At 57.5% G+C, this 25,541-nt stretch overlaps 2 protein-coding genes across 3 annotated transcripts in view; one reads left to right on the top strand and one right to left on the bottom strand.

The window, feature by feature from the left end:
* CORO7 (coronin 7) overlaps positions 1-25,541 on the bottom strand; it is a 171,910-nt gene that overhangs the window by 39,009 nt on the left and 107,360 nt on the right. The window lies entirely within an intron of this gene.
* VASN (vasorin) lies at positions 126-24,300 on the top strand. Its single transcript, XM_005306166.3, has 2 exons — positions 126-295; positions 21,624-24,300. The coding sequence occupies exon 2, from the start codon at positions 21,634-21,636 to the stop codon at positions 23,647-23,649; it is 2,016 nt and encodes a 671-aa protein (XP_005306223.2). The 5' UTR covers positions 126-295; positions 21,624-21,633; the 3' UTR covers positions 23,650-24,300.

Genomic DNA, 25,541 nt, shown 5'->3' with positions numbered 1-25,541 from the left:
CTGCTCCAGCCCCCCCATCCCTTGCCCCGCCCCCCGCTCTCCACGGAGGCGCTGCCGCCAATCCAAAGGCGCTGCCCGGGGGCCCCGCCCTCCGGCCCCGCCCACTTTCTCTTAAAGGCTCCGGCGGCGCGCCGTGGCTGGGGCTACAACTCGGAGCCGCGGTGCAAAGGCCGGGGTGCGAGGCGCTGCAGCCGGTGCCCGCAGCCCTGGGCCGGGCCCACTCGCTGGCGGCGGCCGGTCAACCTGGAGGCTGCGTCGCCCGGAGCTCGCCCCCAGCGGCTCGGCTCCGCGCCCGGTGAGTCCAGCCGGCCTTTGTCTCCATGGGTACCTGGGGTGGGGAGCCGGGGCGCCGGCCGCAGCAGCTGGTCCGCTCGTGGGGGGCCAGGGCCCCTGCCACGGGCCGTGCGCTGCCGGGAGGACCGGCATTGCTGAGGCTAGGGGCCGGCCCCGCCAGCCCCGGAGCTCGCCGTGGCTAGCTGCTGAGTTGCCCCGGCTAAGGGAACCTGGCCCCGCTGCCCCACGGTGCTGCCGATCCAGGCAGGTAGTGGGCACAGCTTACAGACTAGACTGCCTGTCCCGAGGACATCATGCGGAGCGGTGGGGCCGGGTGGGGGTCCCGCAGCCCCTCTCCATTCCTTCCCCGCCTGGCCCTTCCTAGGGGGATGAACCCCAACCAGCTCCCCGAGCATGGGCTGTCGGGGGACCCGCGGGAAGGGCGCAGCCTGCGGCCGGGAGGAAGCGGGGACCCACGAACAGAGGCACGAAGGGGGCGGGGGGGGCCACTGCCATACCCAGGGGACAGTCACACGGGCCAGCCCCTCCCCGCGTTCCCTACCTGGACCCGGAGCAGAACAGCGCCCGTTAATGGCAAGAGGGAGTTGGGCCAGCAGCGACCGCATCTCGCGATCGGCTTTACAGGGACTTCTAAGTCTTAATAGACTGCGAGCCCCGATAAGATCTGCCGGCGAACAGCCGGGGCGGGCCCCTCGCACGGCGGGAGCCAGCCTCCCTGGAGGGCGAGCCGCGGCCAGCCCAATTATTAACTAGACGCAAGGAAGAAGTGGGGAGTCAATCAGCCCAGTGAAACTCTGCAGCGCCGCGTGAGGGGCAGTCCCTGAGCGCCCTGGCCCTGCCCTGGGTCTGTGCACTCCCCCTAGCGCCCTGGCTAGGGGGACAGAGGAACCAGCCCCACAATTTGGGCTGGCCCTTGGCAGAGACCCCCTGTGCACTACCTAGGACCCTTGGCAGACGCCAGGGTGGGAGGTGACATGAGGTTGAAGCATCGGTAGGCAAGCTTGGAGCTCTGGCCTAGTGGCCTCTGGGATAGGGAGCCAGTAGATTCCACAAGTCTTTTTGGGCAGAGGCCTGTGGCTTGTTGGTGTGAGGAATGGCGCAGCCTCTATCTAATGCAATATTTCCCAAGCCCCATTGCCAACTTTGGCTTAGCCAGGCCAAGCTGAGCCAGGCCCCTCCCAACAGCACACGGGCACTTTAACCCACCCGGGTGCCTGTGGGATGGAGCAGGCCAGGGTGTGGGCAGATTTGAGTCTGAGTGAAGAGGTGGGCAGCAAGGGTGGCCAAGGGCATAGTGCCAGTGACCAAGACGCACACTGCACAGTATCTCAGCCAAAAGAAAAGCCAGCAGGGCCTGTCACCTCTCTGAGCCAGAGGAGGTGGTTGTATGGGGGTGGGGGCTAGGGGGTGGTTTCCAGAGCAGTCTGTAGCAGTGATGGGTGCAGTGCTGGGATGCTGGGTGTTGTGGGGCAACCCTCCCTGCCTGGCAGTGTTTATTTTCTTCTCTCTTTTGTTAGTGGGACACAGGAGGTTCTGTAAATAGAGTGTCAGACACAGGAAAGGGGTTCTGTTAATAAGCAGCCTGGTTGGATGCTCTCCAGCAGCACAGAGCTGGCGGAATACACCTCCCTTGCTGCTGGCCTACCTCTAGCCCAGGGAGCTGCCTATCAGCAAGGCCCCTTGCTTCTGCCGGAGGGGGGCACAGAGCTGGTGCTGGGAAGCATGGGGGGAGAGTGCAGGGTCAGGAACACATGCCTGGGAGGGGGTCTTTGCAGTGAGTGGCGGGGCTGTCCTGGGAACAGCTGGGGGGAGGGATGCTCAAATGAGCCAGTATTCTCAGTAGCCTTGGCATTAGGATTGTGTATCATGATGCAGTGCCATGTGTGACCCCACAGCAGGATATTGCCTCAAAGGGCCCTGCCCCAGCCTACTGCAGGTGGCACAGGGGGAAGCTGTGCTCTTGAGTTTAAGGGCTAGACACATCTGTAAAGAAACCAAAGCTCAGACTGCGCTGCCTAGCTCTAGCAGAGGGAGCCTACCAGCCACACAGGCCCTTCCTGCCAGTGGCACCATGCCAGGGGCCCTGTTTTCCATAGCCATGGGGAGTCCATGGCTCACAGCAGGGCTGTGAGCAGCACAGGGGCAGGCCTGTCCCTGGGATACACTGGAGAGAGGAGCTGACTGCAAACTGGTCCTCTCTCATCCCATCTGGGGCACAACCACTGGCAGAGGATCACCTGAAACAACCCTCTCCCCAAAGCCCTGAGCTTGAGTAGCCCTAACCCCTCAGGGAAGGGCCATTGGCTGGCTCCCAGAGCCTGGGGGCTGGGGCCAGCCAGCATTTCAGTCATGGTCCTGTGGATTTTACTGGCCTTCAGCCCAGGTGCTTAGTTAAGTGCAGGCTTCTAGAATGGGGGATGGCTGGGTCATGCCAGCCTCAGGTGGCACAAGGCTGTGCCCAGCAGGGAAGAGGCTCCTTCTGTTTACAGCTGGGCTGAACTTTACATAGCTGTGTGTTTGGTCTGGGTGGTGCTGGGATGTATGCTGTGGGGGGGGGGGGGGGAGAAGATGCTTGGGGCAGCCCCTGGGCAGGCTGGTCTGGGTGGGAGCAAGAAGAAAGCATTAGGTCACCGTAAGAACAGTTCCCCAGCACCACAGGCCCCCAGCCATGCTCCTGCATGGAGCTCTGCATGCTAGGAGCCCTCTGCAGGCAGCTAGGGTAGCACAGACCCATCTGCCTCACCCACAGCTGGTGCCATGTGGCACAGGAAGTGCCCCTCCATTGCCTGGCCAATGGGCCTGGGCCTTGACCTGGAGGCAGACCCGTTGTGGATCTCCATGGCCTCTCTCCTGAGGGGGCAGTCATTGCCCAAGGTAGTGGTGGGGCGTTTCCTGTGCTGAGGATGACAGCTGGTTAATTACTATATTTATAGTCTGCACAACTCTGTCGCCCTGTTGGCTCACACTGGGGCCTGACTTAACTCCCAGCTCAGGCCACTCACTGGCTGGGCTGGGGTTTCTTCCTTCTGGCTCACCTGCTGAGCACCCTTCCTTCCCTCCCCTCCAGCGCAGCCTGGAGCAAACCTGCCAGACTCAGGCCCAGCTAAGCAGCTGGAGTCATGGGATCGGAATTCTCATTAGTGGCTGCTTGGCGAGGAGCTCTCTGGCCGGGCGTGCGCGTGTCAGACAGTGCTGAGGGTGTGGGTGGGTTTGGGTGTCGGAGCCAGGCCTCCCTTGCATTCATGGGCTTATGTTGCTTTCAAGAAAGCAGCCCTGCTGGTTTCTGTCACTCCCAGCACCTGGGTTAGCCCTTCAGCAGGGCAGCGAGGGGGGGCCTAGTAAAAGGATGGGCAGTGTGCTGCTGAGACAGGATGGAAAATCCCCTTCTCTACTCTACAGCCAGGCGGGAGGATTGGGGGATCCACGCAGGCCCAGGCCCCCTGGCCTGCTGCTGCTGGCTGGAGGGAATGCAATAAACAGCCCACACATTCCTTTGGGGCTGCCTCAGAGACTTAATTAAGTGGGAAGGGGATGTGGGGGAGGAGGTGGGATGAAGGGGAGGGGGATTAAGTGGCTAAGCCTGACCCCCTGCCTGCTCCCAGGGCACACATTGAAGTGGGCTTGTCAGGGGGAATTGCTCAGCCCACAGAGAAGGCCTCAGATGTGGAGTGACAGGCAGAGCAGCGCCTGCAACCTGACACTGCCAGGCTGGGCCAGGGGCCTGAGGGATCTGGTAGTGAGGCTTGGGGGTGGGGAGCCCCAGGGGCCAAGAAACGTAGCCAGCAACAGGCAGTTGGCAAATGCATGCCCAGCAACAGGAGGGTGCCCAGCACAGCTTTCCTACTAGGAGAGACTGTACCAAGCTCACAGCCTGGCACATGCAAATGGTTGAGATGTGAGACCAGTTCAGGCTTGCTGAGCACCCGCTGTGTTGGTCCTAAAAGGGGACCTGGAACCCAGGGAAAGAAGTACCCCTTCTGGCACAGCCCACTGCTGCCTGCACCCCTCTCCTCCAGCACAAAGGTGGTCTTGGCCTCCCTGTGGAGTAGAAGGCTCCTCAGGCCTAATTTTTAAACCCCACCTAGACTTGAACCAGGCTCAAGCCTGCCAAGAGGGTTGTTATTTTCTGACCTGACCCAGTGCTGCCCTGCTATGCCAGCTGTTGCCCCCTGCTGGCTGTGTATGCTGCTCACTTCCCAACATGCTCCCTCCATGGCATGTGCTGCACAGTGAGGTAGCAGTGGCTGGCAGGAGCAGGTGACCCCCAGGAGGTGAAGAGCCAACCCAAGCCGGAGGGTCAGGTTGTTTTCCAGTCCAGCCTACGCTCTCAGCCAGGTCCCATTGAGTTGCAGGGCTATGCTGCAGAGATCCCTCATGAGGGACAGGCTCATACCCAGCACGCTCGCTCCAGAGGCCCCTGAGCTACCATTGCATTGGCAGTGAGCAGCTGGAATGCTCCACCTCCCAGCCAATCCACCATCGACTTCCTCCAACCTGCAGCAACAACACCCTGCTTCTGAAATAAGGTTCAGCTTATGTGGTGCCCAGACCCTGTGGTGAGGGGCATAGTGTGGCTGGAAGGCTTGGTTGGCTGAGCATGGAGTTCTAGCTGAGACAGGCAGCAGCTTTCATTAGGTGTCTAACCCAGGAGCATGGTGTCCCAGGAAGGACTGAGGGAGACCTCTGACTTGGAGATGTGCTGACATTAGGTTTGCTCTTGTTCATGGCACCAGAGCCAGCTCCCTGCTTCAAGGCCTCTTTCCTTGGCTCCTGTCCTCTTTCCTTGGCTCCAACAGCTGGGCTCATAATCCGAGCCCTGCCCAGCTCTCTGCACCTTGCCCTGGTGGGCATGGAGAGCAACTGGTCACTGGCCTCATAATCTCTTTTGAAGAGGAGAACAATTGGGGAGAGGCTGGAACTGACATGTGAATGTGCAAGTCAATAGGAAGGATTTTAAACTCGGGGGTCGTACCCGAAGACTGGAGAATTGCAATTAGAGCATCTGAATTAAGAAAAGTGATCAGGGAAACTCCAGGCCTGTTAGTTTGACCTCAATTGTATACAAGGTCTAAGAACACCTTTTGAAAGAGTAATTAAAGACAATGAGGTAAATAGTAATTGGGATAGAAAACAACATGGTGTCACACAGGATAGATGGTGCCAGACCAACCTGATCTTTCTTTGAGAAAATGTCTAAAAAATTGGTCAAAGGAAATACAAAGGAGGGCTGGAATATCCTAAGAAGATTTGGGTGACCTTGAAAACTGGAGTAATAGAAATGGGATGAAATTGACTAGTGTGAAGTCATGCACTTAGGTCCTAACAACAAGGACTTTAGCTATAAGCTGGGGATGAATCAGCTGGCAGTTACAGGAAGAGAAAGATCTGGGTGTGTTGGTTGATCACAAGATAACTATGAGCTGCCAATGTGATGCAGCTGTGAAAAAGGCTAACATCGTCCTGGAGTGCATCAGGCAAGGTATTTCCAGTAGACAGAGAAGTTAGTACCATTACTCATCTGGAATACTGCATGCAATTTTGATCTCCTATTCTTAAGAAAGATGAATTAAAACTGGAATGGGGCAGAGAAGAGCTACTAGGATGATCAGAGGAATGGAGAAACCTGCCTTATGAGAGGAGACTTAAGGAGCTTGGCTTGTTTAGCCTCACCAAACAGACTGAGGGGAGATGCATTTATAGAACAATCGTACCAGAGGGATAAATACCAGGGAGGGAGGGAGAGGTGTTAAGAGACAGTGTTGGCACAAGAACAAATATAAACTGGCCATCATTAAGTTTAGGTTTTAAATTGGACCAAGTTTCACCATCAGAGGAATGAAGTTCTGGAACAGCCTTCTGAGGGGAGCAGTGGGGACAAAAAACTTAGCTTGTTTTGAGATTGAGTTTGATAAATTTATGGAGGGGAAGACCTGGTGAGGTTGCCTATGATGGCATATGGCCCAGCTGTAACTATTAGCCAGTATCTCCAGCAGCTGCAGATGGAACACTAGCTGGGGTGGGCTCTGAGTTACTATAGAGAATTCTTGCTCTCAAGTGTCTGGCTGTGGGTCTTGTCCATGTGCTCAGGGTCTAACTGATTGCTATATTTGGGGTTGGGGAGGAATTTCCCCTCAGGTCAGATTGGCAGAGTCCCTTTGGGGAGCAGGGTTTCACCTTCCTCTACAGCAGGGGTGGGCAAACTATGGCCCGTAGGCCATTTTAATCCTGCCCTCCTGCTGGGGAGCAGGGTTTGGGGCTGCTCCACCCAGCTCCCAGAAGCAGCAGCATGTCCCTTCTTCAGCTCCTACGCATAGGGGTAGCCAGGGGGCTGCGCTCTGCATGCTGCCCCTGCCCCAAGTGATGCCCCCATAGCTCTTTGGCCAGGAACCATAGCTAATGAGAACTGCGGGGGCAGCACCTGCGGATGGGACAGAGCTGCCTGGCTGCACCTCTGCATAGGAGCCTGAGGGGGGACATGACACTGCTTCCAGAAGCCACTTGAGGTAAGTGCTGCCTGGAGCCTGCACCCCTGAGCCACCCCCTGTGCCCCAACCCCATGCTAGAGCCCTGATCCTCCTCCTGCCCTCCAAATCTCAGTCCCAGCCTGGAGCACTTCTATACCCCAAATCCCTCATCCCCCAACCCCACCCCTGAGCCCACACCTCCTGATGGAGCCCTTGCTTCCCCCAGGCCTGCCCCAGCACCCTCCTGCACCCTGAATTCCTCATTTCTGGCCCCACCCCAGAGCCCACACCCCAACCTTGTGAACATTCATGGCCCGCCATACAATTTCTATACCCAGATGTGGCCCTCAGGCCAAAAAGTTTGCCCACCCCTGCTCTACAGCATAGGGTATTGGTCACTTGCTGGTTTGAATTACAGTAGAACCTCAGTTACAAACTCCTCAGGAATGGAGGTTGTTTTGTTCAGAGTTACGTTCTGGTTGTCCTTTCAAAAGTTTACAACTGAACATTGACTTAATACAGCTTTGAAACTTTATTATGCAGAAGAGAAAAGCTGCTTTCAACCACCTTAATTTAAATGAAACTAGCACAGGAACAGTTTCCTTACCTTGTCAAATCTTTTTAAACTTTCCCTTTGTTTTTAGTAGTTTACATTTAACACAGGACTGTGCTGTATTTGCTTGTTTTGTCTCTGCTGCCTGATTGTTTATTTCTGGATCCAAATGAGGGGTGTGGCTGACCTGTCAGCTCATAACTCTGAGGCTCTACTGTAGAGTTAATGGTGGATTCTCTGTAACTTGAAGTCTTTAAATCATGATGTGAGGACTTCGGTAACTCAGCCAGAGGTTAGGGGCCTGTTAAAGGAGGGGCTGGGTATGGGTCTGTGGCCTGTGATGTGCAGGAGGACAGGATCATATGGTCGTCCCTTCTGGCCTTTAAAGTCTGTATCCAGAGAAAAGCAACTATGATCAGAGGTTTGGAAAATGATCTGAGGCAAAGCTGAAAGAACTGGGCATGCTTAGCCTTAAAGAGAAGGCTGAGGGGGGACAAGGGGACGGACCTGAACAGTAAAAGGTGGTTCTCCATGTTGACTGAGGGGAGGACAAGTCAGAATTGACTTGGTCTGCAGCAAGGGAGGTTAGGTTAGATATTGGGAAAAATTGTCCAAGTCAAAGGATAGTTGAGCTGTGGAACAGGCTTCCAATGGAGGCTGTGGAATCCTCATCACTGGAGGATTTAAAAGCAGGTTGGACACCAACCCCAAGAGGTTGGTCTAAGGCTATGTCTACACTATGGACCTTGCAACTGCACTGCTTTAAGGTCTCCTATGTAGCACCACTATGCTGGCGGGAGAGAGCTCTCCCGCTGGCATAATTACCCCCCGCTCCTCCACGAGTGGCAGCAGTGACACAGCGCTGTACACACTAGTGCTTTTTTCAATGAAACTTAAGTCAGGCAGTAGGGTGGGTTTTTTCCACACCCCTGAATGACACAATGTTGCTGACAAAAGTGCTAGCATAGACCAAGCCTAAGTGTGTGGGGGATGGAGTAGACAACCCCTCAAGGGCCCTTCCAGCCCTGCATTTGTTACTGTCTTGCAGTTCATGCACTGGCCAGTGGGAGGCAGCGGGTGTTCTGCTCACCCAGTGTAAATCAGGAGTCACCCCAGTGAAGCCAATGGAGTTATAGTGGTGTAGGAGGCAGCAGAATCCGATCCCAAGGATTTAAACTGGAGATGGGCCTGAATCAACCCCCTGACACCCCAGTGCCTAAAAGATGGTTAAAACCACAAGGGGCTGGAGCCCTGGGCAGGATGCAGACCTTGGGGGCTCCCCAGGATAGATGATGATGGAGGGGATGGGGCATAGGAGGGATAAGTCCTTGGTGCCATCTAGGACCCTGCATACTCCAGTCTGTCAAACTCCACTGGCTGACGTGGCTCTCCCAGGCCCGGCAGCTCTGGGAGTGTCTTTCCTTCTCTAGCCACAGGAAGGCTGGCTGCCCACTAAGTGCCCTTCCCAATTATGGGTTGCAGCTATGTGCACTAATTTCAGCCTGCCTGCCAGGGCTTCTGTGGCCAAGGGGCTGTGCAGGCTGGGGTCAAGGGCCACATGTGGCATCTGACTGCCTTTGTCCTGGGGCAGGGGGAGAGGGGTGGAACTGGGCCCAGCTGTGCTTTGATGTTTAGGCACAGCAGATCCCTGCCCTAGGTGTGTTGGAAATCCAGGTTGGCACGCTGGAGCCAGCTGCTGCCTCCCTGGGCTGAGCATGGAGTGGGAGAGACTCCATTTAGCTTGAGGTGGGGATTCCAGGGGGGTTCTGCCTCATCAGGCTCCCTCCTCACCAGGACAGCAAGCCCTTGGTGCCACTGAACAAACACCACAGGTGCCACTGCCCTACTGCTGCCCAGGCTGATGGCTTCCAGCACACTGGCAGGGAAGCTGGTGCTGCTCAGAGGCAAGCCCCCCATCATGTGGGAGCTCTGGGGGGCACAAGCTCTGTCCCCTGCATCAACCCATAGAACGTGGGGCTTGGCCTCTGGGTGTTGGCCCTTAGTTGGCATATTTTGGGCTGGGGTGCTGGGTGGGGAGGGCACACACCCTTTAGGAGGCTGTTCCCACTGCTAGAAACCCTGTGCAGGGGGGTGGGAGTGGGGGGCAGGCCACACAGGAACAGAGGGCAAGAGAAGGGTGGAGCCAAGCTGAGGTATGTTCAGAGGGGCAGTGAGCTGCTGCTCCTCTGAGCACAAAGGGAGGTGGCATGGGAAGGGCAGAGCTGACCAGTCTGTCCTGCCAGGCTGTCTGATGCTGCCCCCTGCTGAACACTCCATTCACAGCTAGATTCAAACAGCAGGGTGGGGAGCTAATTAAAGCTGGGGCAGAGGGCTGGCACAGAGGGGTGAGGGAGTAGCTGTGTGTGAGTGGCTATTACACACAGTTCTTTGGGCCCTGGTGTTGGTACAGTGCCCAGCACAGGGAGGCCCAGGCTGGCTGTACCATTTAGGGTCCCTGACAACATGAGGTGTAAACCCAGCACCTGCTAGGCAGGCAGGATGCTGCAGCAATCGTGGGCAGCACAATGAAGGGACAGAACTAGCCATACCATTCAGGGGGGCAGCACCCCTGGAGCCAAGCTGCAGGGAAGGTGCATGCTGGGGCTCTGGATTTGCCTCCCTGTCCCTGCCCTCAAAGTACAACTGAGCTCTGTCCCCTCCCAGCCTGCATCAGCCAAACCCAACCCAGGTGCTGCAGTGGGGCAGTCATGGGTGTGGGGTGGGGGGGCCTGTACAGCCTGCTTTGCTCCCACTCTTCCCTCAGGCTCCCCCCAAGGCTGCATGTGTGGCTCCCAGTGACCCACCCCCCAGTCTGTCCCCTTGGTACTGCCCAGAGGACCTTCCCCACAGTCCCAGTGGTGCTGGCAGTTTATGGGCCCACATGGCCAGGTAACAGCGCATCGGAGTCCACACAGCTCCCTCAGCTTCTCAGCCAGGCTCTGAGGGCACCCAGTGCCATGGCACCACAGTCCCCTGGGCAATCCAGGAGTGGCTCCATGCTAGCCAGCCCATCCCCTGCTTCAGACAGGCATGCTATGCTGGCTAATGCAGCCAGAGTGGTCAGTCAGTGTGACAGACCAGGCTGTGCAGTGGCTTCCCCAGGCCCTCACAGACCTCCCCATCCTTTGCCCTTAGCGCCAGGCCCCCCCCAGCCTGCCTTCACTAACAGATGGAGTGATGTGCACATGCTGGGTCACCAGAATTCCATGCCAGCCCCTGCCCCAGCAGCCCTGGGGAGAGGCAAGGAGAACAGGCACATGGTGAGGGCAGCTGTGGTGCTGAATGCCCACCAGGGAGGCACACAGACAGTGGGGTGATGAGCTGGGGCCAAACTTGTGCTGGCTGCTTTAAGGGAAATCTAAACCTCTCTCTAGCTGCTCTAGGCTGGGCACCCAGCACCCTAGTGTGGGGGACCCCAGGGAGCCCTCTGCCACCCCAGGTCAGGCTGAGCCCAAGGCACTGGAAGGCTGCTCTGTGCCCAGGGGGGAGGGTACAGCAATGCTCCCCTGGGGAAAGCAGCAAATGGGGGACCAATTCCAGGCAGTGGGTGGTTGCTCTGTTCCACATGTGTAGGCATGGTGCCAGGCTGCCCGGGCAATAGGACTGGAGGGAGACAGGTGAATCTTGGGGCCAGATTCAGCCCTGCTTTATGCCAATCTGTAAGACCGTGGGGGGAGGGGGGGGCTTTGCCTGAAGGCTGGTGGGGGCTGAAGGTGCCTGAGAGCTTTAGGCCTGGAGGCATGCAGATGGCCAGCACAGTCACTGGGCCAGGAAGAGGAGCAGGCCCAGAGAATGCAGCCCCATGGACAGAGTCAAGGCAGTCTCCATTCAGTAGAAGCCCTCAGAGAAGATTAAAGCTGCCCCCAACTGGCAGAGTGCTCAAGAGGGCAGCTGTAGGAACAGTCTGCTGCTCTGGGGGGGATGGGGAGACCTGCATGGGGCTGGCTGGGAGGGTGTGCCCCTCCCTGGGCTACCTAAGGAGAAAATCTGAGTGCCACAGAGCACCAAGGCAGCAACTCCTTCCTGACCCTAGTGACAGTCAATTTATAGCTGGAAGCATGAGGATGGGAGGCCTGGGGCTTTATCCAAGCTCACATCACTACCTACCCCACTTGCATATGTATCCTTGAATTACAGCCTGCAGCAGGGACTTCCCCAGGTTCACACTTCAGGTTTTTTTTTTAAAAACCTTGTGTTTTCTGCCTTTTACCATCCCCCAGTGCCTCCTTGTGCCTGCACCATGGGGAAAGGCTTCTCTCTAGCATCCCTTAGCACTGGCTGGGGCACACAGGAGCTGCAGGGAGCGGATCTGCAGGCCAGTCCCACCCCACTCAACTGCCTGGGGTGTTTGCTCCAAGCCTGTAGGCAGTGGAGGAGTACAGCAGGCAGGTGGCTCATGTCGGGGTGGCTGGGCTCTGTCTCCAAGGCAAGTGAATTCAGTACAGCCCTCTGGGTCAGTCCCATCACCAAGTAAACAACCCCAGGCAGGCTGGCAGGGAACTGGGCTGCCTGGGCCCAACTCCACATGCAGCTGGAAAAGATGAACAATCCAGCAAGTCTCTATGCTGCAGGTCCACAGGATGGGAGGTTGGGCTGGATTTAGTGCTCTGGCTGTGTTCGCTTGGGCCCATGGCAAAGCAAGCGTGCTGCCAGCATTAGCAGTTAATGCCTCCCAGAGAAGCAGGGCTTTGTCTCCATCCCGTTCAGCTCCTCACTGGGGCCCCCCTTTTCCTGTCTCCCCTGTTTATTAGGTGTAAGCCTGTCTGAGCAGTGCTAAGCCAGCAAGCTTTCTCCGGGATATGGTTAACCCCTCATGGTCTGGCATCTCCACTTAGTGAGCACTGTGTGATGGAGTGCCACTGTGCCCAGGACCTCCGGCTGTCTAGTTCTCTCAGCCATGCCCCTGTGGGGGGGTGGGGAGGAATGCAGGCTGGGCCCTGTTGCCTCACTAGCCCGGGGCTTGCCTCTAGCAGCAGCCCAAGGCCAGCACCATGCACCTAGTCAGCTGTTCACTGCTAGAGCTGGGCTGGAGGGGAGACAGCTGAGGGGGAACAGGTGACCCCATTCAGGTCACCATGTAAAGGAGGGAGGGGCCCTGATGCCAGCCACTGGCTCAGCCTTTGCCAGGTTGCATTTGAAGGGCAGGGTGAGGCAGGGACTCATCACACGGAAGTGCAATTAGGAAGCTGTCCCTGCCTGGCCCTCAGGGTGTGGGCGGGCTCATGGCAGGGAGCTTCAGTCCACAATTAAGCATGGGTGGGGCAAAGCCACCTGGCAGCCTGGTCCTGACCCAGCAGTGTGGGGAAGAAATGCCCACACAATTAAAGGGACAGCAGTTTAGTCAGCAGCTTGGCTGCAGTGCCAGACACATCAGCGAAACCTGACCCTGGCATTTCAAAACTGACTCCCACCCCAGTGCTGGCAGCACGCCTGCTCTGGTGCCCTGCCAGGCCCCATGTGCTTCCCAAGAGCACTTGACTGCCTGCAGCCCTCACTGGGCAAAAGTGTTGCTGGGAACACCAGTGGGCTGAACCAGTGCCCCTCAGAGCCAGGGCTACCCCCTGCCACTCTCATCCCCATCCCACTTCCCAGGGTTGGGCACAGCCCAGCTTCCCTGCAGAGAGCCAGAGCCACGATGGCAGCAGGACCAGGGGGTACATGCTGGGGGAGATCTCCTCACAGACCCTGGCTGTGTCAAGGGGCCCTGATGAGTCCCAAGGGCTCCTTGGTCTGGACTAGCACCCACAGCTGCTAGGTAGGAAAGTCTGCAAGCCTTGTCCACCCTGGCCTCCCTGCTGCAGGTACAGCCCCGGTTCTCCATGCTTGACCCCAGCTGCACTGCAGGTTTGTGGTCTGAGCTTCACTTGGCTTGGCTAGCTCAGCCACCCAGCACTCTGCCCTTCTCTAGTGCCAGCTGCTTGGGGATCTCCAAGCACTTGACAAGCATTACTGCACTGGGCAGCAAAGCAGCATTATCCCTGTTTTACAGCGGGGGAATGGAGGCCCCAAGAAGGCACAGGAGCTGGCAGGGCTCCTGATCCCTGCTGCTAGGCCATCCCCACAGGCTAGGCCCAAAGCAAGCAGTGTCCCAGCGACAGCCACAGGCAGTGCTCTGGGTCAACGCTCTGCAGGCAGCTCAGAGGTGGGTTGCGCTGGGTGACCCAGAGAGCTTTGCCCTGGGGTTGATACGTGCCTCGTCACTCATTATCCTGGGTTAAACACTGACCTACTGGTCAGTTCACTGGGGGGGCAGTGCCCCCCTCTGAGCATGATGCTCTCTGGCCAGGCGTCTCAGTGCAAGCTCATCCCCCTTGCTGCTGCCTGGGTGACAGGTTGCACCTCACGGTGCAGTGCCCAGCCTAGCTGCAGGCAGCTCTACAGCCCAGCTGTGCTGTGTGAGCAAGTGTCAGATGGCAGCAGAGCAGGACAGTTCTGTCCCTGCAGCCACAGCCCTTGCCAGGTGCTGAGGGTATAAGATTTCCTTTAATAGGAGCCATTCTTGGGGGGTGCTCCCTACCTCACAGTGGGGATCTAGGTGCTGGGGCTCAGTGTTCCACCCAGGCCAGCTTTAGCTGAAGCAGGAGGGAAGTGCTGGATTCCTTTGCTTCAAGTCCCCACATCTTGAGAACAGATGCCACCTGTGGCCACAACTGAGGGGTTTAAAATTCCAGCCCAGTGCCAGGCAAGCAGGAGGGAGCCTTTGCCCTGCACAGCAGGCTGCCTGCCCATGGCCCAAAGCTTGCAGCTGTGAATTGGGCCAGTCACAGCCATGCCATGGGCCACACAGCCCTCAGCTGGTGCCCCAAGATGGGAGAGCACTGCCTGCCAGGAGCTGCACCTGTGGGAAGTGCAAAGTACAGCTGGGGAAAAGGACATGGAGGAATGGGGGGGGGGGGACAGTTCAGACAGCCCCCCACCCTGTCCCTTTCTGCAGGGGTGGCTCCACAGCACCTTCCACCCTGAGGCCCCTTGCTTTCATCCTGCCAATGCCTGTCTGCCCTGTACAGCAATCCTGCCTGTGGGCACTAAGGGCCTGCTCCTGCCCAGAACCCTGTACAAAGCAAATCCCTAGTGCATGCCAGCAGAAAGGCAACTGTTTGAATGAGGCAGTGGGGACCTCTTTATCAGCTCTCAGTAACCCCCCCCCCCCCACCAGAGCAGCGCCACTCATGCTCTGCCAGTGGTTTGTCTCTGTGCCAAGGCCATGGACTCCCCCAGGATCTGAGACACAATGACCCTGGTGAGGCTGCAGGCTGAGCGTGCTCTGCTGCAGCTGGCAGTGGCCACTTGTGTGTTGCTGGGTCAGGCCTGGAGTAAGGAGAGGCTGTGAGCATAGCCTTGGGTCAGAGGAACCCTGCACTTTGGCTAGTGGGGAGCGTGGCTGGGGGGGGGCAGGGCTGGTCTAGAGTTGGGGGGGGGGGGTTGGGGTCAGTCCTGTGTCAGGCAGGCCCCCCACTGCTCTGTAACAGACTGTTGGGGGGAGGCCAAGCGCTGACCTGCTGATTCCCCAGGGAGGAGGGGACACCAAGGCAGACCCACTTCTCTCTCCTGCTGCTGATAATGCAACAGGACCCTCCACTGCTAACTTGGCCTGGCAGTGCCTCCTTTGGCCACAGCTGGCTCCCATTACCCAAAGGCTCCAGGCCACGGGAGGCCTCTGGGCAGACACGGGCCAGGGAGTGCCTGATGCTATCCCATGGGGCCTGGCTAAAGGAACAGTTCAGGCTTCCCAGCCTCCCTGGAGCTTTTCCTGCTAGTTGCCTCCTTTCCTTATCTCTGTGATGCAGGGGGGAGCTTGATCGCCTCCTCTGTGGGCAGTGGGGCCAGTGTGTCTGGCTAGCAGCAGTGCTTTCCCTGCAACCTGCCTCTTCCTCTCCATAGTCTGGCCTTGCCATAAGCAGCTCTGGCCCTGGCCTGGTGCCCTGTAGCCCTCTGCTAGCCCCTCCTAGGCTCTTTGGGTTGTCGGGGCTGCAAATCACAGCCCCCCCTCCCCCAGCCCAGCTGCACATTCCACAATTTATTACCTGGCTGGAACCTGTCTGGCCCATGCCAGCTCTGCTGATATTTACAAAGATCTCCCCCTCCCCCCAATTGGTAATTACTTCTCTTATTAAAAGGACTGACAGACAGGCTGAGAACCAAGCAGCCCCTGTGATCCTAGTGGCCCTTTGTGCTTTGGTGCATGCTGGCTCCCTGGGGGCCTGTACCCTCCCTCCAGGCTGCTGGCTCCCTCCAGACCATGCCCTGGGTGAGGATGGCTAAACGGGCATCTTGGTGTTCCTTCCCTCCCATGGGTTCCCCGCAGGGACCAGCTGGCATGTGGTCTGATTGTTCTGAAGTGTCCCCTGCAAAACCCAACCATGTGCTTGGAGCCTGTCACCATTCCTCCACCAGTTTCCACTTCCTCCCTGCAGGCTGTAGGTAGAACGGAACATCTGCCTGAGGGGCAGGGAATGGGAAGATGTGCTCAAGGGGTGGGGTGCAGTGTCACACACACACTGACACACAGGGCAAGAGGGGACCATGGCTGCCCTTACCAAGGGTAGGATACCAGGCAGACCAATCACAGCAACCAGTTACAAAGACTCCCCCTCACCCCCAGCTCAGACCCCTGTGAGAAGAAGCTGAATTTGCAGGCTGGCCGGGAAGGATCCCCAGAGGGTCTGGAAGTGCAGCTCCTGCAGAGGCTGCTTGTGTTCTTGCAAATAAATCTAATTGTAATAATAACTGAGTGATGACAGCTTGGCAAATGCCTCCAGCCTTCCTGGGGCGTTCACCTTGGAGCCACGGGCCAGGGTCCTAACCCCCAGCTGACAGGAGCTGAGAGAAATAACCTGAGCTCCATGGGGCAGAGGGACTGGGCAGGTGCCAGCTGCTTAGTAGTGTGGGTGCTACTGGAGTGTAAATAGCAGGTAATGGCAGAGACCTTGCAGCATTCTCAGCCAGGCCATCAGCCTCTCTAAACACGCTGGTGCGAGCCTCTGTCTCTAGTTAGCGTTTAGCTTGCCCCAAGTCGCTGCAATATTCCTTGCTCCTCAGTCTAGTGCCACCCACTGGGCAAACACAAGAGATGCGCCAATGAGCTGCTTCCCTCCACCTCCCCCACTCCAGCTTGGCAATCTGCTGCTGTTCCCACAGAGACAGTCTGAGCTTCAGGTGCCCACTTCCTACCCCTCCAGCTTGCAGACAGCTGAGCCAGGTGCTGGGAAGCCATGTTGGGGGTGGGAGGCAGGATACGGAAAGGGAGCTCCAATGCACCCCAGCTGAGATGCTGCCAGGCAGTAGTGGGAGAGCAGCATAGGTCAGCTGCTGTAACATGCAGCTCCTTACAGAGCTGGTGCCCAGGGTAATGGGCAGGGCTCAGCCCATTCTCCAGTGGGGCGAGAAGAGCTCCTTCCAGGATTCATACCGTTAAAGCCAGCAGAGACTCCGTGCTCCATCTTAAACAAGGCCCAGGGATGTTCCCTGCATTCCCAACTGCCTCTGGATGCTCCCACCCAGAGCAATGACTTAAGGCATGGCTGGATTTCAGAGCTGCCTTGCCAGGACTCTGGGTGGAAGGAATCCAGCAGTGAACGGTGCCTCCAACAGTTGTTCTAAGAGCTGGGCTGAAAACGGCGCCAAGAGGTGTGGGGGGCGAGTGGTGAGGTCAAGTCATGAGGTCTTGCTGGCCCCTGCCCAGCATGAGCATGGAGCAAGAGGGAGCTCTGGGGCACTTGGGAGGGGATGGCCACAGGGCTCTTGGGGAGCCGTGGGCAGAACTCTCTGGGCAATGCACTGCAAGAGGCTTTTGACAGTTATTTTGCACCCCAGTGGGGAAGGCAGAGGAAGGGGGTGAATGAACAGGGTGAGATCAGCCAAGCCCCCTGGCCCTCACAGCAGTCAGTGGGAGTGCCAGTGCACTGCTTGCTGGAGAGTACCCCATTGTGTTCTCTCCCTATAACAACATCCAAGGCACCCAGGCAGAGGAATTGCAGCCAGGGGCTGAGCGGGATGGCAAGGCACGGAGGAGTTCGGTGCTGTCAGCCAACTGCCACTTCACCGTAGTCGGGTCACAAGGCGAGAGTACAGTGGTTTCTCATCACAGTCTGGAGGGGGAACACACTTAGTTCAGGCCGTCATCGCATGGCCCTGGCTCCAGAGTCACTGGCAGAGCTGTGTGGGTGGGGCACTGGACAATGGCTGTCTGCATGATGCCTGACCCTAGCTGGGGTAGTCTCTTTAGAAGCAATACATTCGCCTAGGGGACAAGTAGGCACTAGTTTGAGCGTGGGCATGGCGCAGCTGTTGTGGCAAGTGCCCTCCCACAATGCAGAGCTTTGGCTGGAGAGAGCCAAGCTTGAAGGCACTGGCACAGAGCGTAAAGAATGCTTGGCTCTTCTATGGCTAAATGTGGGTGCATTGCACATACACAGCGATGGCACCTGGTGGAGTGTTCCTGGCAGGAAGAGCTCTGGGCATCCCCTAATGTGATGCCATTCTGTGGGCCCAGAAATAATTCTGGAAACAGTAAAAAAAAAAAAAATGCTCAGAAATGCCCCAGTGTGTTGAGGGGTTGGATCCTGCAACCACCACTTCCCCTGTAACATCTCTAACAGTGCTTCTGCTGCCCCCGGCTCCACAGCAGCCAGCCCAGTTGCTAGGACAGAGGCTATGTCAAGGGCTGTGGTGCTCCCCACATCTTTGCTGCACATCTGACAGCAGCTTCCCCCCAGTTTGGGGCAGATCTGGGAGCACTGACCAGAGCAATGGGGCTCTGGCTGCACATGGGCTGGGAGGAGGGGGAAATGGGTCAGCTGGGCTCTCCAGGCCATCCCAAGCGCTTGGGCTCCTGCATGGGCAGTTGTGTGACCAGCTCTGCTCTGGCGTCAGAGAGTGGGGAAGAAAAGGCGAGTGTTCAGAAACCAGCCGCTAGGGCGCCCAGGGACAGCCAGCAGGTGATTAAAGAGCTTTCAGGAGCAATGAGGCAGGGGAAGCAGCTCCCTTCCTGAGTGCAGACTGTGCCCTGCTCATGGGAGGTGGCTGCCATGCCCAGCGGTAGTGCTCGGGGCTCCTCTCCTCTGGGGTGATCTCTTGGCTGAAGCAGGAAGGGCGCTGCCCATTGATCAGGGACAGGGCTGAAAGCAGCTGCTCTTTGGGTGAATTGCCCTCCAGCAGCCAGGGGTGGGATGAGGGGCAGCTCCTGGCTCCCCAGTCCCATCTCAGAGGATCCAGGGAACTAGATGGTCTGTGGTGACTCCTGCTGATATGCAAAGGGCTGGAATTTCCTCCCCACAACTCATGTATGTAGGCAGGGACCTTGGGGGCTTCCCCCTTCCCCTGGGGACTGGGCTGGGTGTATCTGTCAGAGTCAAGATGGCATGACCCACACATTGAATTTCAGACCGCTGCGGAGGTGGTGGCCCTTGGCCCTTCCAGTGCTTGTCCATGCTAGTGCCAGGCTGTGCCCAGCATAGCATCCAAGGGACGGGCAGAGCCTTTGTTGGCTATTCTAAGGGGATCTGTTTGCAGGGTGAAGGCAGCAGACTCCAGGCGATGGCAGCAAAGGGGAAAGCAGGAGGTCATGAAGCCAGGGGCAAGTGCTCTAGAGCTTCTCTCCCCTGCTGGCATGTTCCAGCAGCGACCAGAACTGGTGTGCCAAGGGGCAAGCAATGGCTGGCACTTGTGAGCATTGCCCAGCGGGAGGATTTGACATGTGCCAGGCTGGGAGGTGAAGCCCAGAGCTCTAGTCGCTCTACAGCCTAGAGCAGGGCCCTCACTGTGGTCCCCAGTGCCCGGAGCTCGGCCTGCTGCACAGAGCCCCAGGCAGCCAGGGAAGAGAGCGCTGGAGGATGTGAGTCACTGGGATGAAATGTTCCCTCTCCCACAGCCGCCCTGCAAGGGAGCCCAAGCTTTGAGTAACACCGAGATGGTCCAGCCAAGTACCACCAGGAGCCAGGTCCTGTCCGAGCCATGGGGGGATGGATGACAGTGCTAGGAAGCTGCCAAAACCAGGGGTGTGCCGTTAGGAGCAAGAGGGAGCTGAGGAGAGGCTGGTGCCAGGGATTGGAAGGGAGCAGGGCCAGGGACTGTGACTATTCAGGTGACTGGCCCAGAGAGTACGGGAGGAAGAGGATGAGGAGCAGTGACCCTTCCCCGCCCCGGAGGATGTCGCTGCACTGTGGAATGGAAATATACCCTAGGTTGTTTCAGGCAGAGACACTAAGGCAGCCAGTGGGTCAGACTGCACGGGCCGAGCGCCCGCTCTGTGGGTGAGGCTTGTGTTGGCTGCTGGTGAGGAGAACGGTACCGTGTGCGCATGGCATGAGGCAGGATTCTCCCCCGGTGATCTCGCACGGGGGCTGTGGTGAGACACACATGGGCAGGAGAGATTGTCCTGCCTTGTCTTCACTGGCGCTTTGCAAATCAATTCCCCAGGCCTGAGTATGGACAGCCAAGAAATCCACCCCACTGTACTGAGCCAGCGAGCCAGCTCCCACAGACCGCCTGGGAAGCCCCTTGGGATGCATGGACATTGCACATTGGGGGATGCCGAGGCAGGGCAGCTGGGCAGGAGGACGGAAGGGGGCCTGTCATCCCTCTCAGCTGTGCAGGGTTCAAAGGACACAGTCTCAGAAGCCCCAGGGATGGATGGGGGGCTGGTTGTGCATACTAGCACATGTCAGGCATACTCCAGCACAGGCTGGCCAGACCCTCCGCAGCTCCACACTGCAGGCTGCCAGGGGAGCTGCCTCATCCTGCCGAGGTCTCCAAGGGGCGGAGTGAGGATCTGTCCCCAGCCAGCCAGCACTGCGCCAGGCGGCTGGTTTCAAACACTGCGTGCTGGGAGCATGTCACCCATGGCCTAGTCTTGAGAGCCCAATGCTGGATCTCTGCATGCAAGCCGGGGAGGGAAAGGACATTAGATGGCGGGTGCTGGCGACCAGAGCAAGCAGGCAAGAATAGTCCAGAGAGTGGGGTCGCTAAGGGAATCCAGGAACCAAGAAGGGATGAGCAATAGCTCAGGAAAAGCGATGCAGCATGGCAGGGGTCCCGGTATGGGGCCTGTGGTCAGACATGCAAAGCCCCTGCTCAGCCAGGAGCCACAGATGACACTGAATGGCTCTCACGCTCCCTGCTGTGCCGGGCCTGCGCACCATGGGGACACTTGGTCCTGCAAGGCTGCGCGACGCTTCACCTGCAGTGGGCTTGTCACAGGGACCCCTGGCAGGGCAGTTTCCTGGCCATGGACCACTGAGCCCACAAGAGAAAGGAGGGGGATGGTCTAAGTGCCTGGGCACCCTCCGCCTGGCAGAAGTCTCGGCAGTACTGACGGCCCAGTCTAGATGTAGCTGCAGCAGTGCGTGATCCCCTGCTGACAGCAGGCTGGCTCTCTCTGCCCTGAGCGCAGAGGCGAGGAACTGGTAAACCAGCTGGAATCGCAGGAATCCGGCCTCGTCTGACAGCCAGTAAACGCAGCAGCTCGAGGCATGGAAACCGGAGGACGTTGCTGTAAGAAAAGAGCCTGGATCCCTATAGGGAATGGCTCTCTAGCTGCCCCTCTTCCTCACACCTGTATACCCCCCATCCTTCTCCAAGTTGGGCTTCATCAGAATCATCCTCGCTGGGCTAAAGGAAAGGGGAGTGCAGGGAGGAAGGGGAGCCCAGCATCGCCCCCTTAACACTGCAGAGCCAGCGGCCCTGGAGGCTGCCCAGCTCATCCTGGCTTCACCAGCGTCAGTCCAAGACAGGTCACTTATCAGAAATGGGAAATCCAGCCAAAGCTTTTCGGCATGAGCCCTTTGCAGTAACTGACCTGTGGGGTGGAAATCCAGCGTGTCATGCTGGCTGTCAGGAGAGATTGCTGCAGGAGCGTTTCCTCCTTCAGGCTGGGTTCCCCAGCAGAATCGGCTCCCCCAGCAGGGCTCAAGCTGCTGCCCATGGGGCACCAGAATGATGCCACAAGGACCCCAACGTTTGAGGGTGTTTGGGTCCATGAATGTGGGGGGAGGGAGTCTGAAATCCAGATCCAAGTTCTGTGGCTTTACTCTCTAAGCCCATCACCTTCCCCAGTTCAGCGATATGACTCGCCCCCTCCCAAGGTTTCTCAGGGGTTTGCTATCGCATGACACACTATCTGCAGACCTGACGCTGTAAGCAGCTCTCTGCCCCACCTTGCCCACCCTAGGCCCTGCCCAATTAACCCCTTGGGGTATGGAGACTGGCTGTAACCTTACAGACATATCAGAAGAAATGCAATGGGGTCAGACACTTGGTTCCCAACCCCCAATGTCATCTGGCAGGTAACATTTCTCTGGTTTTCCCCTCTACAGAGAGTCCAGCATGGACCACCTGATCCTGTGGACACTGCTGCTTCTGTCCCCCGCAGCCCAGGTTCAGGGCTGTCCCTCAGGCTGCCAATGCACCCAGCCACAAGTTGTGTTCTGTGCGGCCCGGAGAAGCCACGTCGTCCCAAGTGGCCTGCCACCGGACACGGCCTACCTGTACGCCTTTGAGAACGGCATCACCTCGCTCCACGACGACAGCTTCCGGGGCCTCCCAGCGCTGCAGCAGCTGGACCTCTCCCAGAACAAGATTTCCAGCCTCCAGAGGAATGTCTTCCAGCCCCTCACCAACCTTGTCAACTTGGATCTGTCATCCAACCAGCTGCGTGAGATCACCAACGAAACCTTCCATGGGCTGCGCCTGCTGGAGCGCCTCTACCTGGACCGGAACCGAATCCAGCGCATCCACCCGGCTGCCTTGGACACGCTGGAGAACCTGCTGGAGCTGAAGCTCCAGAACAATCAGCTGCGTTCGGTTCCTCCACTGAACCTTCCCAAGCTCCTGCTGCTAGACATAAGCCACAACAGCATTGCCATCATCGAAGCTGGGGCCTTTCACACGGTGAACATAGAGTCTCTCAAGATCGCAGGGCTGGGGCTGAGCAGCTTGGATGAGGAGCTTTTTCAGAACTTGAACAACCTCCACGAGCTGGACGTCTCGGACAACTCGCTGGGCAGAGTCCCGGAGGTGCTCCGGCGGCTCCGGGGCCTCACCAGGCTCAGCCTGGCTGGGAACACCCAAATCGCTCAGCTGCAGGCAGAGGATTTCGGGGAGCTGCCCAACCTCCAAGAGCTGGACATCAGCAACCTCAACCTCAACACCATCCCCCAGGACTTCTTCAGCGTCTTCCCCAGGCTCCGGGCCATCACCACAGCCGAGAATCCATTCAATTGCCTCTGCCAGCTGAGCTGGTTTGGGCGCTGGCTACACACCAGCCATGTCACGCTCAGGAGGTCCGACGAGACAAGGTGCCACTTCCCTCCCAAGAACGCTGCTAAGCTCCTCCAGCACCTGGAATATGCAGACTTCGGCTGTCCTGCCACCCCAACCCCCACCCCCACCCTGAGAACCACCTCCCTGCAGCCGGCCGTGCTCCTCACCAGCAGCGGGCACTCTGCGCTGGAGCTCAGCCTTGCTGCTTCCACTCATGAGCCCGTGCCCCGGCAGGACAGCTCTACTCGCACGCCACACACGGCTGCGCAGGGGCCAACTAGCCCCGAGATGCAGATCTGCCCTCCCCGGACATGCTTAAATGGGGGCACCTGCCAGCTAGACGCGCACAACCACCTGGAGTGCCAGTGCCCCAACGGCTTCTCGGGCTTGTACTGCGAAGCCGAGATCCAGAGAACAACCCTGCCCCCTATCACCCAAGTGCCCACGCAGAGCAAGCAAATCAGCGTTAAGCAGGTCAGCAGCACCTCACTGACGGTGGACTTAAAAAACTATCAACAGGCCAAAGATCAGCTGAAGGGCATCCGCCTGACCTACCGCAACCTGTCCGGGCCCGACAAGCGGCCGGTCACGCTCAGCCTGCCGACGTCGCTCTCCGAATACACGGTACGCGCGCTGAGACCGAACTCCACCTACCGCCTCTGCACTGGGCCGCTGGGGGAGAAGCCCTCAGAAGGGGAGTTCTGCATCGAGGCCCACACTGCTGTGCAGGGGACTCACCAGCAGCACCTACCCGTCACCCAGAGCAAAGACAGCAACCTGACGCTCATGATCGTGCCAGCGCTGGCTGCTGTGCTGCTGCTGGTGATTGCTGTGACAGCAGTCACGTACTATCTCCGGCACCGACGGGCTAAGGCACATGCCGATGCCGGGGTGGACTCCAGCCCTCTGGAGCTGGAAGGGGTGAAAACGTGTCTGGAAAACAGAGACTTAGCGACCCACAGTCAAAAGCTGCCAGAGAACGTGGCGGTGCTGAATGGCTTAGAATGCGACGTCCCCCTGATGCACCAACGCTACCCCAGTAACAACAACAGCCCAGCAGTCAAGCCGTCCTATTTCTAGAGCACAAGAGGGACCATGAGAGAGTCGCCATTCACAAGTTCCAGAGCCTGGATGGATGGGATACGGGCTGACCGTTGTTAGTACCCAGGGTACGTTCCGCATGGGACAAAGGACATCGAGGGTTAACTTAAATTAAGACAAAACCTCACATAATGTGCAATTTTCCTAGAGGCTTATACACTTAGGAAGTAGACACTGTAATTTATCTGCTCAGCACATGACTAAGTGCCTGCATTTCCCTGGCTGCCCTGCTATGTGTGTAGAGAGAAGGTTTTTAGCCACTGCTACAGAGAAAGATGTGTGACTTAGTTAAGAGGCCTCAGTGTGCTGGTAACAAAAGCTCCTTTAGCTAAGTGCTGCCCCAGATAACAGACTCCTCTGTAGTTCTACCTGAAAAGCAATAAAGGAAGGAAAAAAACCCAACACACACAGCCAGAGGTGCAGGGACTCTTGGACTTACTCCCCCAGTGCGTTGAAGGAAAAAAACACCCGGGAATTAAAGCTTTAAGAACTTTTAGAGAATATTTATACATGGTTATTTCCCATTTCTTCTGGGAAAGCTCTTTTCTAACACAGATCTGTGTCCTTTTGTTTTGTAAAATAGATGAAGGAGGATGCTTTTTGTACAAAAATAAAATCTTTTGTACAGCGTTAGCTGCGTCCGGCTTGTGAGGGATGCTAAGGACGTAGGCACAGACCGACACATCAGTGTCTCCCTACACCACCGAGAAGTGGAAACGCTGAGTTACCACTCCAGCTTTGAGGAGCAGTCCAGTGTCCTTGGGAGGAATTACAGTTTCCCATCCGCCCATGGGAGATGATTTGCAGGAGTCCGGTTATCGTGGGGAGAGCAGTGGTGATGGCTGGGTGGGGTGTGCATTGAGTTTTCACTATTGTGCAAAAAATTGGTTCTCACAGTGTAATTAGGAGGAAAAAATTAAGCTCTTGGAGAACTCCAGCTGTCAGGGTTCTTTATCCCTTTTCTTTAATTCCTCGAGCCCCAGCCCCACAGGAGCTATAGTGAGTCTCTGATTTTAACAGACCACTGCAGCTTTCCATTTATGTTCAAATTGAGTGCACTAATTTAATGCTGGCAAAAAGCACCGGCCAGCATGCCCTGGACATGGGAACCCTCTCTATCTCCGGGGCAGGGAGAGCACTCACCAGGCCACTGCAGCTTCCCCAGCAGGGAGAGGGATAGCTCAGTGGTTTGAGTATTGGCCTGCTAAACCCAGGGTTGGGAGTTCAATCCTTAAGGGGGCCATTTAGGGAACTGGAGTAAAAATCTGTCTGGGGATTGGTCCTGTTGGACTAGATGACCTCCTGAGGTCCCTTCCAACCCTGATATTCTATGAGATTCTGCCCACATAAGGGACCCCTTCTCTGGCTGAGTGGGGCTCCATCTGCAGGGCCAGCCACTGCTTGGCAGTTTGTCTGCTCGCACCAACTGTGCGGGTGGCTTCCCTGATGTGGATCCTGAGGCAGAATTGTGACCAAACTTAGCTGCCACCAGGCAGTGGCTCTGCACAGCCAGCAGATGGGAAGGGCAGTGGGTCCCTCGTGAGCTGGAGGGAACATGGACAGGTCAGCTAGTGGCGAAAGGCCCTCTAACATAAGGCAGCCTGCCCTCTCTGTAGCATCTGTAACCAGACCACCATTTCCATTAGCAGAACTGGTGGCAGATCTGCACCATCTAGGGTGGGAGCATGGTCCAAGGGTCAGGGCACCAAGTGGAGAATCAGGATGCCTGGGTTCTGTTCCCAACTCTGCCACTTCCCCACTCTGCAGCTTTGGGTGAGTAGCTCTGCCTCAGTTTCCCATTCAATGATGCTCACTCAGGTTGGTAAAATGCTTTGAGATTACAGCGGGGAAGTGTTGCATACCGAGCAGTT

Source organism: Chrysemys picta, chromosome 10, assembly GCF_011386835.1.
Source record: "Chrysemys picta bellii isolate R12L10 chromosome 10, ASM1138683v2, whole genome shotgun sequence".
In the NCBI taxonomy this organism is placed as follows: Eukaryota; Metazoa; Chordata; order Testudines; family Emydidae; genus Chrysemys; species Chrysemys picta.
This window is presented reverse-complemented; position numbering and strand designations above follow the sequence as displayed.